We start from the raw sequence: 14523 nt of genomic DNA, 5'->3' as shown, positions 1-14523 counted from the left end.
TGGGATATTACTCAGCCATAAAAAGGAACGAAACTGAGTCATTTGTTGAGACGTGGATGGATCTAGAGACTGTCATACAGAGTGAAGTAAGTCAGAAAGAGAAAAACAAATATCGTATATTAACGCATGTATGTGGAACCTAGAAAAATGGTACAGATGAACCGGTTTGCAGGGCAGAAGTTGAGACACAGATGTAGAGAACAAACGTATGGACACCAAGGCGGGAAAACCGCGGTGGGGTGGGGATGGTGGTGTGCTGAATTGGGCGACTGGGATTGACATGTATACACTGATGTGTATAAAACTGATGACTGATTAAAAAAAAAAATCTTCCAACAAACAAAACACCAGGACCAGAGGGCTTCATGGGTGAATTCTATCAAACATTTAGAGAAGAGCTAACACCCATGCTTCTCAAACTATTCCAAAAAATTGCAGAGGAAGGGGGCTTCCCTGTTGGCGCAGTGGTTGAGAATCCACCTGCCAATGCCGGAGACACAGGTTTGAGCCCTGGTCCGGGAAGACACCACATGCCGTGGAACAACTAAGCCTGTGCACCACAACTACTGAGCCTGTGCTCTAGAGTCCAAAAGACACAACTACTGAGCTCGCGTGCCACAACTACTGAAGCCCGTGCACCTAGAGCCTGTGCTCCGCAACAAGAGAAGCCACCACAATGAGAAGCCCGTGCACTGCAATGAAGAGTAACCCCTGCTCGCCGCAACTAGAGAAAAGTCTGTGTGCAGCAACAAAGACCCAGTGCAGCCAAAAATTAATTAATTAATTAATTTTAAAAAATTGCAGAGGACGGATCACTCCCAAACTCAGTCTATGAGACCACAATCACCCTGACACCAAAACCAGACAAAGATATCACCAAAAAAGAAAATTACAAACCAATATCACTGATGAACATAGACACAAAAATCCTCAACAGAATACTAGCAAACCAAATATGACAATGCATTAAAAGGATCATACACCACAATCAAGTGGAATTTATCCCACTTGACAGTGGAATTCAGGGATGCAAGAATTTTTCAGTATCCACAAATCAAATCTCAATAGATGCAGAAAAAGCTTTTGACAAAATTCAATACCCATTTATGATAAAAACTCTCCAGAAAGTGGATATAGAGGCAACCTACCTCAACATAATAAAGGCCATATACAACAAACCCACAGCAAACATCATTCTCAATGGTGAAAAACTGAAAGCATTTCCTCTAATATCAGGAACAAGACAAGGATGTCCACTCTTGCCACTATTATTCAACATAGTTTTGGAGGTCCTAGCCACAGCAATCAGAGAAGAAAAAGAAATAAAAGGAATACAAATTGGAAAAGAAGAAGTAAAACTGTCATTGTTTGCAGATGACATGGTACTATACATAGAAAATCCTAAAGCTGCCACCAGAAAACTACTAGAGCTAATCAATGAATTTGGTAAAGTTGCAGGATACAAAATTAATGCACAGAAATCTCTTGCATTCCTATAAACTAACAACAAAAGATCAGAAAGAGAAATTAAGGAAACAATCCCATTCACCCCTGCAACAAAAAGAATAAAATACCTAGGAATAAACCACCCAAGGAGGTAAAAGACCTGTACTCAGAAAACTATAAGACACTGATGAAAGAAATCAAAGATGACAGAAACAGATGGAGAGATATACCATGTTCTTGGATTGGAAGAATCAATATTCTCAAAATGACTATACTATCCAAGCCAATCTACAGATTCAATGCAATCCCTATCAAACTACCAATGGCATTTTTCACAGAACTAGAAAAAAAAGTCACAATTTGTATGGAAATACAAAAGACCCCAAATAGCCAAAGCAATCTTGAGGGAAAAAAAATGGAGCTGGAGGAATCAGGCTCCCTGACTTCAGACTATACTACAAAGCTACAGTAATCAAGACAGTATGGTACTGGCACAAAAACAGAAATATAGAACAATGGAACAGGATAGAAAGCCCAGAGATAAACTCGTACACCTATGGACATCTAATCTATGACAAAGGAGACAAGAACACACAATGGAGAAAAGACAGTCTCTTCAATAACTGGTGCTGGGAAAACTGGACAGCTACATGTACAAGAATGAAATTAGAATACTCCCTAACACCATACACAAAAATAAACTCAAAATGGATTAAAGACCTAAATGTAAGACCAGACACTATAAAACTCTTAGAGGAAAACATAGGAAGAACACTCTTTGACATAAATCACACCAAGATCTTTTTTGACCCGCCTTCTAGAGTAATGGAAATAAAAACAAAAATAAACAAATGGGACCTAATGAAACTTCAAAGCTTTTGCACAGCAAAGGAAACCATAAACAAGATGAAAAGACAACCCTCAGAATGGGAGAAAATATTTGCAAACGAATCAATGGACAAAGGATTAATCTTCAAAATATACAAACAGCTTATGCAGCTCAATATCAAAAAAACAAACAATCCAATGAAAAAATGGGTGGAAGACCTAAGTAGACATTTCTCCAAAGAAGACATACAGATGGCCAAGAAGGCACATGAAAAGATGCTCAACATCACTAATTATTAGAGAAATGCAAATCAAAACTACAATGAGGTATCACCTCACACCAGTCAGAATGGCCAGCATCAAATGATCTACAAACAATAAATGCTGGAGAGAGTGTGGAGAAAAGGGAACCCTCCTACACTGTTGGTGGGAATGTAAATTAGTACAGCCACTATGGAGAACAGTAGGGAAGTTCCTTAAAAAACTAAAAATAGGATTACCATATGACCCAGCAATCCCACTACTGGGCATATACCCAGAGAAAACCATAATTCAAAAAGACACACACACCCCAATGTTCATTGCAGCACCATTTACAATAGCCAGGTCGTGGAAACAACCTAAATGTCCATCAACAGACAAATGGATAAAGAAGTTGTGGTACATATATACAATGGAATATTACTCAGCCATAAAAAGCAACGAAATTGGGTCATTTGTAGAGACCCAATGGATGGACCTAAAGACTGTCATACAGAGTGAAGTAAGTCAGAAAGAGAAAAACAAATATCGTAAATTAACGCATATAGGTGGAATCTAGAAAAATGGTACAGATGAACCTGTTTGCAAGGCAGAAATAGAGACACAGGCGTAGAGAACAAACGTATGGACACCAAGGGGGAAAAGGGGGTGGGGTGGGATGAATGGGGAGATTGGGATTGACATATATACACTAATATGTATAAAATAGATAACTGAGAACCTGCTGTATAGCACAGGGAACTCTATCTACTTCACTTTGCTGTACAGTAGAAACCAACACAACACTGTAAAACAAGTATATCCCAATTAAAAAAAAAAAAAAAAAAAAGACACCTGAGAAGATGGCCATCTGCAAGCCAGGAGGACAGCCTTCACCAGAACCCAGCCACCCTGATCGCCAACTTCCAGCCTCTAGAACTGTGAGGAAATAAATGTCTGCTGTTTAAGCCACCCCGTCTGTGGTATTCGTTGGTGACCAGAACTAAGAAGCGAGGTGGAATCCCCTGGGGACTCAAATCCCACCAGCGGGAGTGTGAATCCGTGCAAGGCAGCCCTGTCTCCCACCTCTGCTCACCATGAACTTGCTGCCCTTTCATTTTTAGTTGTGGGACTTCTGGAAGAAGTTGTGCTGCCCACAGCAGGGATGAAGGAGCCAGAAGCTGCAGACACGTGGGTGAGGAAGGAAGCCAGGGAAACCGAGGGCCTGACTCAGGTGTGCTCACCAGAACAATGGTTCAACCCAGAAAAGGCAGTCAGCGAGCAGGTGACGGTGTATTTTAATTGAAATCTGAACAAAAGGCTCCAGGCAGAGCCTAGTGAGAGGGTTCCCGCCCTTAGCCTGAAGATTCGGTTTCTATTCGAGCTCCCCACGACTGCATTAGATTCTGAGCAGCAGGACCTCACAGTTCATGCTCGGGTGTCAGCAAAAGACAAACGTGCGCAAACGCCAAGCCACCCAGCCCCGTTCTAGACTGTGCAATTGATACTTTGTACTCAAGGACGAATTTACATGTATCCCTGTTGCATTTCCAGCTGTTGACGCTAACAGATCATTCCAGGTGCATTAAATAAAACGCAAACCCTTTACCGGGGGCCACGGGGCTCCGCTATGCAGCTCCTACCAACATCTCCAACCTGCTCTGCAGACGCTTGTGCTTGAATGCAAGGAATGCAAAGATATTACCTCTGTCTTTCAGTAACTCTTAGCTGGTGGGAAACCTTTATTGTGCCCCAGAGCCCTATCAGGATGGCGGGGGAGGTGTGTGGAATTTTCATCTGCAACAAAAGGCAACGTGCTACCAAAAAAGGAGGAGAAATTCTGCCCTGGCGTCTTTTTGAAGTGCCGCTGCCAGCACCTCACGCGTCCAGGCTCTCGGGTGTCAGCGCACCTGGAGGCCTGATCACGCGGAGTCGGGGGCGGGGGGCGTGGGGCGTTCTCACTGTGCATGCGCTGAGTCCCCGCTCGCTCCGTTAACTCCCCCTCCCCCAGTCCCTCCCCCCGCCGGCAGAGAGGATCCCCCATCTCCCGACCAATAACTCTGCCTCCCGGGTTCCCAACCAGAGGGGATTTGCCCCCAGGAGACAGCTGGGAATGTCTGGAGACAATTTTGGGGCCTCACCATTGTGGGTCCTGGGGGGTGCCACTGGCGTCTAGTGGGTGGGCGCCAGGGTGCTGCCGACCACCCTACAACGCACAGGACAGGCCCCCAGAAACAAGAGTGACAAGGCTTGTCAACACTCACCTGGGACGGCCTTCCAGTCTCTTCACAGCCGAGGGCCCAGGGAGCATGGCGTCTGGCTTGGACGGATCCGGTTCTTGGCCGTCGGAAGACGCCAGGGAGGGAGTGGGCTGTATCCCACTTTCCAGCCCCAAACCACTCCTTTTCGGCGCAGCCCCTTCACGGGCAGCTGACCGTGACATTGTGGCCCCCAGCGGGGAAGAAGGAAGCGGGCCTCCGGTTCCCCGGGGCACCAGGCCTCCTTCCTCTGGCCTTCGCACGCCCCACTCCCTCTTTTTTGCCACCACCGTTTAGCCTTTTCTAACCTTGGCCCTTCCGTGTTGGTTTTAAGCTACGTCCGCCGTCACAAGTAGGGCCTGGGTGGGAGGAGCCGGGGGCGTCCCAGGTTGCAGAGCCCGAGTGGGCGCAGCTGGGCGCGCTGAGCCGTAATTGCGGGGCGTGGAAAGCCCACCGGCCGGGAATTTGCTGGAGAAGAGGATCAGCTGGAAGCTCAGCGAGGAGGAAAGGGCTGAGGACCCGGGGGCAGCTCTACGGAGCTGGAGAGGCAGGACCCACCCGGGGAAGCCGGGCCCGGACACCCGCTGTTCGGCTGGGTTGGTGCCTGAGAGAAGGAGCAGAGGCGAAGTAGTAAATGTCGGTTGCAACCAAAATCAGAAAGGCCTTGCACGCGAAGCCACAAAGGCAGTGCTTTTCCTTGTGGGCGCAAGGGAAGTATGAGCGGATTTTAAGCAGAAAAGGGACGCGATTTGCATCTTGAGCGTTTTGGAAGAGGTGTGGAGAGAGATGAGAGGGAAGCAGAGGCTCAAAGGTGGGAAGGGCCCGTGAGTGGGCACGGTGCCCGCGCAGCAGCTAAGGGGACAGATCACGAAGAAGTGACTCCATCTGGTCCTAACTGGAGGTGTGGGTCTGTGTGTTTCCACTCGGCCCAGAGTCTCACTTCTCTTGCCCCTTCCGTCCACCTCTGCCTTCTGCAAAACTAAAGCGCACTGCTCGCCCACGGATGACATTCACAAGAGGGAAATCTCCGAATTCCATCAACATTAGCCATTGCCTATGCGGCCAAGCACGCGGCCTGCATTCTGTTGCCATAGCAATACCAGATGCTTCTGGGAAGATGGCGGTACTGAGAAGAACTGACAATATTTTTTCTTTTTAATTTTTTTTTTTTTTTTAACTGGAGACCAAAGTTTTGAGGAATTAGCTCAATTACTGTGTCAGGTTCAGTCACACCAAAGCCTAAGGAAGGACAGACCTCCCGGCAAATACCTTGACGCGTCCCCAGCTTTCTCAAGGAACCAGTATGATGGGGGCAGCCACGCAAGTCCACCTACCACCCTGGGCTCTAACCACCCGCTTCTCGGTCAGGGCACAACTGTCCTGCCCTAGCTGCTTCCAGAGAGGTTGCCACCCACTTCTGGTTGCCAGTTCTGGGAAGAAGAGCACAGTCCCTTCAGGTGAAGACCCGTGTGGCCTGCAGCCCGGCTGATGGGCACGCCCACAGGTGACACAGGCCAGCTCCAGGCCCCCCTGCAGCTCAGGCTGCCCTCCCCTCACGAGAGCACCAGGGCATGGAAGTGGCTTTCTGCCACACTGTCTTCCTGCCTCGGAATTAGAAAAGACAGGGCGTCGCTTTGAGTAAGTGACCCCATCCGCTCACCTCTCCCAAGACCTTTCCTCACATCTTTCCCAGTGGGAACCAGGGCTGGAAAATGGCAGCTGAGGGGAGATGGCCTATTCCAGGGATAAGGGGGAGAAGGAGGGAGGTGACTGAGGGGACAGGCACTCTGGGGTGATGTGATGGGGGCGATTGTGGCTCTCAAGTCAGGAAGAGCGGCACTGATGTCAGTAGGCAGCTTCCAGAAGTTGAGAAGCACCAAAGAGACAAGAGAGGTTGAGTCAAGGAAGATTCCAGGTGACGTGTGCAGAGCCAGAGGGTTTGCTGCCCACGAGAAAATAAGAGGAGCTGCCCTAGAATGTGGCAGCAGAACGCACGCCCAGGGCTCAGTTCCGGTCCGTACAGAGCTGGTATGTTCTGTTTTGTTTCTGAGAAAAGAAATTGCATGTACCAAGCTATTGTTTGGATTTCAAATGAGAATTGAGGTTGGCGGTATTGCTCGGTTTGAAAAATTGAAAATATATATTTTATCTAAGAAATGATTTTTGTTCCCAGAAAATAAAAATATTTAAACAAATCAAAGCTTTTTTCTTGAGGGAGTTTTATTTCTCAGAATTTGGCTTTCCTACGGAAAACTGAGATTGCTTATGGAAATGGCCCAGAGTTAGTAACTAAAAGCAAGTTTAAGTTATGTATGTAAGAGAAATTAAAAGTGCTTAAACGATCGAAAGTCATGTTCTGATGTCCTCTGTTTCTTCCGGATACACCTCCTGAAGTAAATTCTCTCATTTTAGAAAAACCTCCGATAGATCAGTCTAAAATCCTCAAGTGACTAGTAGGTTTTATTCAGATACATAATACTAACCCGATGTTTTTACTTTTGTGTTCTTAGCATATTATAAAGAGAGAGAAATCTCTACATTAAGTTCTAAAATTCTGCCTTACTAAAACAAAAACCGGAATCATTGGAGTCAATTTAATGAATCCTAATGCCACTGCTAGGTATGGGACCACACGTGGTACATCTGACCTGGGTGGAAAACCATTTGGCATTCTTAGCTGCAAAATCTTGGACCAGTGGCTGAACCTCTCTGCCTCAGTTTCCTCATCTGGAAGAGAGGGATATCATAGGATATTATACTTCTGGAACATCTAGGACTAGGTTCAGCTACGCATGCCAGAAAACCCCAAATAATAATGGCCTAAACCAGAGAGAAGTCTATCCCTCTGTCATGCCCAGGCCACCTAGAGGTGGGATCCACAGCTGGTGTGGCAGGCAGTCCACGGGGTCAGATGTGGAGGCTCCCCCTCGAGGCTCTCTCCTGTTCCCGGTTACCTCATGGTTCAAAAGGGCTGCTGAAGCTCCAGGATCCATTGGTGAAAAGAGGAAAGCAGGGAGAAGCACATGCCCCTCCCTTTAAGGAGACTTGCTGAAAGTTGCATAAACCACTCCTTTTAGCTGGTGGGCACATGGCCACACCTGGCTGGGAGAGAGGCTGAGAAGTGTGACCTTTACACTGGTGAGAAGCAGGACTCTGCACCACGTCTGTTGCACGGTACCTCTGTGCAGTCAGTGTTGTTGCCTGGAAAACACTGAGAACGCTGTGGGCCTGGCAGTCGCTGCACCTCGTGCGAGCCGCTGTCATCGCACATGCAGTGGTGGAGGCGTTGAGGAAACATCCGTCCAGGACTTCCCTCCTCGGCTGTCCTTTTCTGTTCTTTCTTACTCCTGATTTTAGACACTGGGATTGGGGTTGGTGAGAGGCCACAGTTGTACTTTCTTTAATCAAGGACGGCTTATCCACTCTAGGCGTCGGGGTGGTAATTTAGGGCTTAAAGCAGAGACTGCAATGCTCTGTGCAGTGGCCCCAGGCTGGTGGAGGCAGGGGTGGGGGGCCTGGGGGAGCCAGAGAGCTGTAAGGAGTGGCAGCTACCCAGTTTCTGTGGGGATGTGGGTCTAGAGGAACCAGAGCTGCCAGATCTTCCAGTTTTAAGAGAATCTGGATTCTTACGTGACATCTCTTTTTGTTCACTGTGAACACTTTTCTTATTATGGCCACAGGCAAGCAATCCGTCCACTAAGACCGCATGAGATGAAAATAATTAGGTAAGGGGCAGGCTGGACGAAGCGATCAGGAGCCGCAGCTGGAGGGCGCACTTGTGAAAAGCGCACGTGGAGAGACATGGGGGGAGGTGCGCCCGAGGTCCTTGAGTCCGCAGCCCCTTCTTAGCAGGATGAGGAACCCAAGGAAGGAAGTTTGAATGCTTAAGCTTTAATTTTATGATTTAAGAGCTTTGTTTGCATGATGTCTATTCCAAGGGGCTGGAGGAATGGGAAGATTACTGTTTCCTAATATTTAAAATGGTATCAGGGCTTCCCTGGTGGCGCAGTGGTTAAGAATCCGCCTGCCAATGCAGGAGACATGGATTCCAGCCCTGGTCCAGGAAGATCCCACATGCCGCGGAGCAACTAAGCCACAACTACTGAGCCTGCGCTCTAGAGCCCGTGAGCCACAACTACTGAGCCCGTGAGCCACAACTACTGAAGCCCGCGCGCCTAGAGCCCGTGCTCCGCAACGAGAAGCCACCGCAACGAGAAGCCCGCGCACCGCAACGAAGAGTAGTCCCCGCTCACCACAACTAGAGAAAGCCGGCGTGTAGCAACGAAGACCCAGCGCAGCCAAAAATATAAATTAATTAATTAAAAAAAAATAAACTGTCCATTTCGTAGTTTTAAAATGGTATCTATCCTAGAAATATAATACAGTGGTCACTTAAAAAAGAACAAAGTCCTATTTCTGCTTCTGTGTTTGATTCACTAGGAAGCTAGAGACGTTATTCTCTGAATCTTAAGGGCTCCTCTAAGAAAACTCTCCAGAGGTTCTTGTGTGACTCTATGAGCTCCTAGGAATTTTACGTTGACTTTCAAAGCCACAGAGGAGGTGGCATGAAGATGCTTGATTCTTCCTCTCACTTTCTCTTCAAAAGGCAACCTTCCAGTATTCTCAAAAATAGAAAAGGGGAAAATTATCATTTGGGTACATTGAACTATGTACACCGTGACCAAGGTATATTTTTTTGGCACAAAGATAATGATAAAATTATAAATCTCTTATTCTGACTTGTATGAGTAAACACTATAAATATATGAGAAAACAGAATCACCATAGGCGGGGGTCAGTAGAAATATCAGATTAAAGAATTAGAGGTTAAAGATGAAAGAAACAGACCTGATAAAACTGAAGCTATGGCAAGCATCAGATCTAAAATATAACAATAACAGCAAACACATATAACAATGAGACTTCTCTGCGCCTTTTCTTCATTCCACATGTGAGGAAAGGCACAGAGAAGTTACGTAGCTATCAAACTCATCCAGTTTGTAAACGGCAGAGCCTAGATCTGAAGCCAGGCAGTCTGGTTCTAGAATTCATGCTAACATCAATGGGTGTAATACTTTATAGACATAAAAGAAGGCTTAAAATGTGATGCAAACAAAAGGGATCTCAAAATTGACTAGGCTGTTTTGAAACAACTAAACAGAACTTTCAGAAATGAGACATAAGTGAAATTTATTTAAAACTGGACAGATTTTTTAAATTTAATAATCTCTAAGTACCCATTATTTCTAAGAGTATCTCTGATATACATTTTGCAAGTAATGTGTGGCAGGCACTATATTTGGAAGAGTATCTCATTTAAATCTAATAACCCTTATAGTAGATACTATTATCGTCATTTATACAAAGGGAATAAATTAAGAGACGTTAAATAGTTTGTCCAAGTTTATGTATCTAGGAAGTATAGAGTTGGTTTGACTTCCAAATGCATGTTCCCTTCACTCATAATCTCCAGAAAAAGGTAAACAGCATATATGACTTCAGCTAGAAAAGTTAAATATTATCCGTGTACACGAGTGAAGTTAGGCCAATGGAAACATTTACAAGAGAGCCCTGCCAGACACGGCCAAAAAGAGAGGGGAAATGTACAGAGTAGGTAAATTTTTAAAAGTCAGAACCAGGGACTTCCCCGGCCATCCAGTGGTTAGGACTCCGCGCTTCCACCGCAGGCGGCACAGGTTCAATCCCTGGTCAGGGAACTAAGATCCTGCGTGTCGCACGGCAGCAAAAAATTAAATAAATACATAAATAAATAAATGTCAGAACCAATTAAGGCAGTTATAAATGGATGGCATTTAAATATATATATTAGAATAAGTTTCAAGCCATGCAAAGTTCACCAAAACAATTTTTATTTCCAGTGTTTAATTGGGTATGCACACAGGCATGACACAGGTTTGGATCCATTAAGTCCTCATGCAGAATTATATTCTTCTCCATAAAGAAGCCAGTTCCATCCAGGTCACTATCTACACACCTATGTTACAACATTTATATCAAATCTGGTATCTGAAGAAAAGATACACATATAATATGTTCATTTAAGTTACGTATTTTACAGAAAGATTAAAAATTCAAGTCACACAAAACTCAAAAACTGTATTAAAAGTTTGAATAGAAAACTCAGAGATCCACCTGGAATGACTAGAGAATGGAAGTTCTGTATCTACCTGTGTTAAAACTGGTAAATGTGATGAAATTTGTTACCAATAAAACGCATTTGTTTACTCAGTGTAAGTTATCTAATTTTAACAATATGGCACCCTAAAAACCAAATGTATTTTTATGATGAGGCACTTTTGTTAGTGATGAAACCAAAAGAACACATTTGCTGCATACTAATGCCAGCTATTTTCTTCAGTAATCTTGGGTGTATGCACTATGCGGTGAGTCGCAACAAATAACCTTGCTCATTTGTATACAACTATCCAATATATTTTTAAATATATATATATGTTCTTCTGGCTGTAGTAATGCACTGTAAAGCTATTTCACAGTGCAAAATGATGAAACCAGCCCAAATGAAGGCTGCATAATAACAATTCTGGTACAAGAAAATATTTACAGAGTTATGGAACGTGTAACAGTAGCTTTTATTCGCTGGAGTGGACGTACCCCCAGTTTAAAGACAGGGCTGGAACTGTGCTTTGCTGCCTGGGGTTTCGGACAGTTGATGAGGTTGGGCCGTCACTGCAGAACTGGCGTTTTGGCTCGTGTTCTGGAAGCTTTCTCCATTGATTTGGTCAGGTGACTGTGGTGGTGTGGAAAGAGGGGGCCTGTTAGTTGACGCCAAGGTGCTGGGAGAACCGTCTGCATGGGACTGAGAAGACAGGGCTGGGTCCGTGGTGGGTATGTCTAACGTGCTAAGGCTCTGGGGCTGGGGGTCCCCCGCGTCCCCTCTGCTCAGGTCGGCCGTGCTGGTGCGTAGCCGCTCCCTGGCCAGCCAGTCTGAGATGGACAGGTCCTGGGCTGAGCATTTGGGCTTCAACCGAGTCACAGCTGAGAGTTCGGATTCTCTGTCCCCACTCTGCTCCTGTGCTCTCCAGAAATTCAAAACACTGATTTCAGTAGCATCCCTGTGCCCTCCCAGCGTGTGTCTGCGTTTGATGTTTTTCCTTTTGGCAGGATCGGCATTGGTTTTTTGAGTTCCTACTCCAAACATGTCATCTGCCGGCGCTTTGGGCCTCAGTTTTAACCGATCAGCTATTTTCGTTTTCCAGGTGGGTTCCTGTTTCTCGGATTCGCTTCTGGCTGGTGGTGTCAGCAAACTCCCTGTTGATTTTCCTTTTTTCATCACCTCGAACACCTTCGCGATGGAAGGGGCTTCCTTCTCATTCTTGGCATCTCCTAGAGTCGCGCTGTCTGACTTGAATCTGGCGGATTTTTTCCTGGACAGAGTGTCACACTCAATCAGCTTATGGGAACTAAAGAGCAGTCTCCGGCTCTCTAAACTCGGCGTTAAACTCCCCTCCGTACCGCTGACTTCGCTGCCTTCCGAGTTCCGCCGGCTCGTCTTCGTGGCCTCTTGCAGCTTTCCTCGCAGGAGCCTCTCGGAGGCCAGCGCGGCGGGGAAGACGGGGAAGTCGCTCTCGCTGTCCGTCTCCACCGGCCGCCCCTCGCTCACCAGCTCGCTCCTCTCGTCGTCGGCGTCGTCGCCCCTGCTCTCGGCCACTGACTGCACTTCGGGGCTCAGCCGGCTGGAGTCGAGGCCGGTCACGGAGGGGGCGGGCGACGTCGCCGGGTCGTCGGCGGTGATGGTGCCGACACTGACCAGAAACTCGCCGACTCTGGGTTCGGGGCTGGTGGATTTCTTGGTGGAAAACCTCGCCAGGGCGCCGGAGTCGGGCCCCGTCTCGTCCGGGTGGGAGGCCTTCTGGGCCGCGAGGGCTCTGGGGCCCTCTTTCAGGATGGCCAGGCGACAGCTCGGGGTGGGCGACCTGCTCTGCTTGGCGCCCTGGCGGGCCGGGGGCTCCGCGCTCTCCCCCCGCAGGGCTCGCTGATCAGCTCTGGCCGCGCTGCCGTCTTTCTTCGCGTGATTCTCTTTGCAAGCCACGGTCCTTTGTTTCCTGCCCGGTGTCTCGCTCTCTTTTTTGGACTCTTCTTTAATATCATTGTGACCCTGCTCTGCGTTTTCTTTCTTAAAAAACACATTGTCCAGTTCGTCTTCCGAGCTGCTGGGCTGTGCTTTTTCTTTTGGTTTTTTCCTCTTGCGACTGGCGGCCGCGAAGATGGACGACACAAGCAGGTCCCTGCTATACTGATCTTTTCCGGATCCCCAAGAACCCTGGGGGGCAGAGACACGAGACTTTGAACATAAGAACGTTATTGAGTTCATTTTCTGAAAAGGTTCCCCCCGCCCAGCACCAATATTTCTTTTTTTGTGTGATTTCCATTGCTTTGGTGATTATTTTTTATTTTCTAACTGAAATATAGTTGATTTACAATGTTGTGCCCGTCTCTGCTGTACAGCAAAGTGACTCAGTTATACACATATAGACATTCTTTTTTTTCATTTTCTTTTCCATTATGGTTTAGCACAGGAGACTGAATATAGTTCCCTGTGCTGTACAGCAGGACCTTGTTGTTTATCCATCCTGTATATAACATTGAATAGTTTGCATCTGGTCATCCCAAACTCCCACTCCTTCCCTCCCCCTCCCCCAAGTATTTCTTAACCACTAAAGCCAAGTAATAACAGGGTGTAGTTTTTACACCCCCTTTTAACTTGTACCTAAGACAACTTCTTATTTTTATTTAATCTGTCCCATTTCTTGCCTGGTGGTAATTATCTGCCATGTCACAGCTGACATACACCTGTCTTTCAGGGACACCTTCTGTGCTTGGGGCCCTCTCGCACTCCTATTCTTCTTGACTTCCCTCCATCTACAGACCGTCCCTGCTTCTGCTACCCTCAGAGGGTCCTCAGGTTCCTGATTAAGCCAATTAAGATAAGGGAGCTCCTGGGTTCTCATTAGTTCAGGCAGGCTGGATCTGCAGAGACTGGCCTTAGGTAAATCAAGTTGGCACTGTCTTCACTGACCTCAAGTAACAAGCAAATCACGAAGTTCAAAAAACATAAGGTCAATTAAAGACCTTAAATCCCTACCAAAGAAACACTGCAGTGCCCTGTATTGAGAAAGTGGCAGTGCGGCCAACTGGCTTTGTCAGCTACGCCTAATAGGTTCTTGATGATGAGTGTTTAAGTGTCATAATGCCTACAGGCTAAGTAAATTCGGGTGGGGGCGGTCAATAAACACTAGCTGGTGTAACACACACCATTTAAGTCAAGCAGGCAGGCAGGAAGTATGCAGAGTAACAGAAACTGAGTAATAGTTTCTCTATTGTCATAAAAATCTTAGACAAGCTAGAACTACTATACTGAAGTCTTGAAAATTACAGTAAAAATTCAGGCTTTTGTACTAGAAAGGATTCACCAAAATGAAATCACAGATTGATGGAACTTTGTTTTTATAAGTTATAAAGGATTTTATAATTATACAGGACCTTTCTAAGGGTTATTCACATTTAACACATTCTGTTGAAGACCGTAGGGGATGATGGCTGTGACTGAGCTCTGAATTAGAAGACCTGGTGTTCCTTCCCTAGCTTGCAGTGTATGACACTGAGCAAGTGATTCACTTTTAAACACCTCAACTTCATTGCTGATTTAAGTGAGAAGAAATCAGATTATACTATCTTTAAGATTCCCAACGGTTCCCTTTAAAATTCGATG

General features: G+C 46.3%; 1 protein-coding gene across 7 annotated transcripts in view; it reads right to left on the bottom strand.

Annotated features, from left to right (window-relative positions):
* Positions 1 to 10625: 10625 nt before the first annotated feature.
* Positions 10626 to 14523, bottom strand: part of ARHGAP21 (Rho GTPase activating protein 21) — a 124840-nt gene continuing 120942 nt past the window's right edge. For all 7 annotated transcript variants that reach the window (XM_059910811.1, XM_059910826.1, XM_059910832.1 and 4 more), the window contains one exon: positions 10626 to 13074. In XM_059910811.1, the coding sequence (XP_059766794.1) occupies positions 11413 to 13074 (1662 nt within the window). In that variant the 3' untranslated portion in view covers positions 10626 to 11412. The remainder of the gene's footprint in view (positions 13075 to 14523) is intronic.

This window comes from Balaenoptera ricei, chromosome 2 (assembly GCF_028023285.1).
Source record: "Balaenoptera ricei isolate mBalRic1 chromosome 2, mBalRic1.hap2, whole genome shotgun sequence".
Lineage (NCBI taxonomy): Eukaryota > Metazoa > Chordata > Mammalia > Artiodactyla > Balaenopteridae > Balaenoptera > Balaenoptera ricei.
This window is presented reverse-complemented; position numbering and strand designations above follow the sequence as displayed.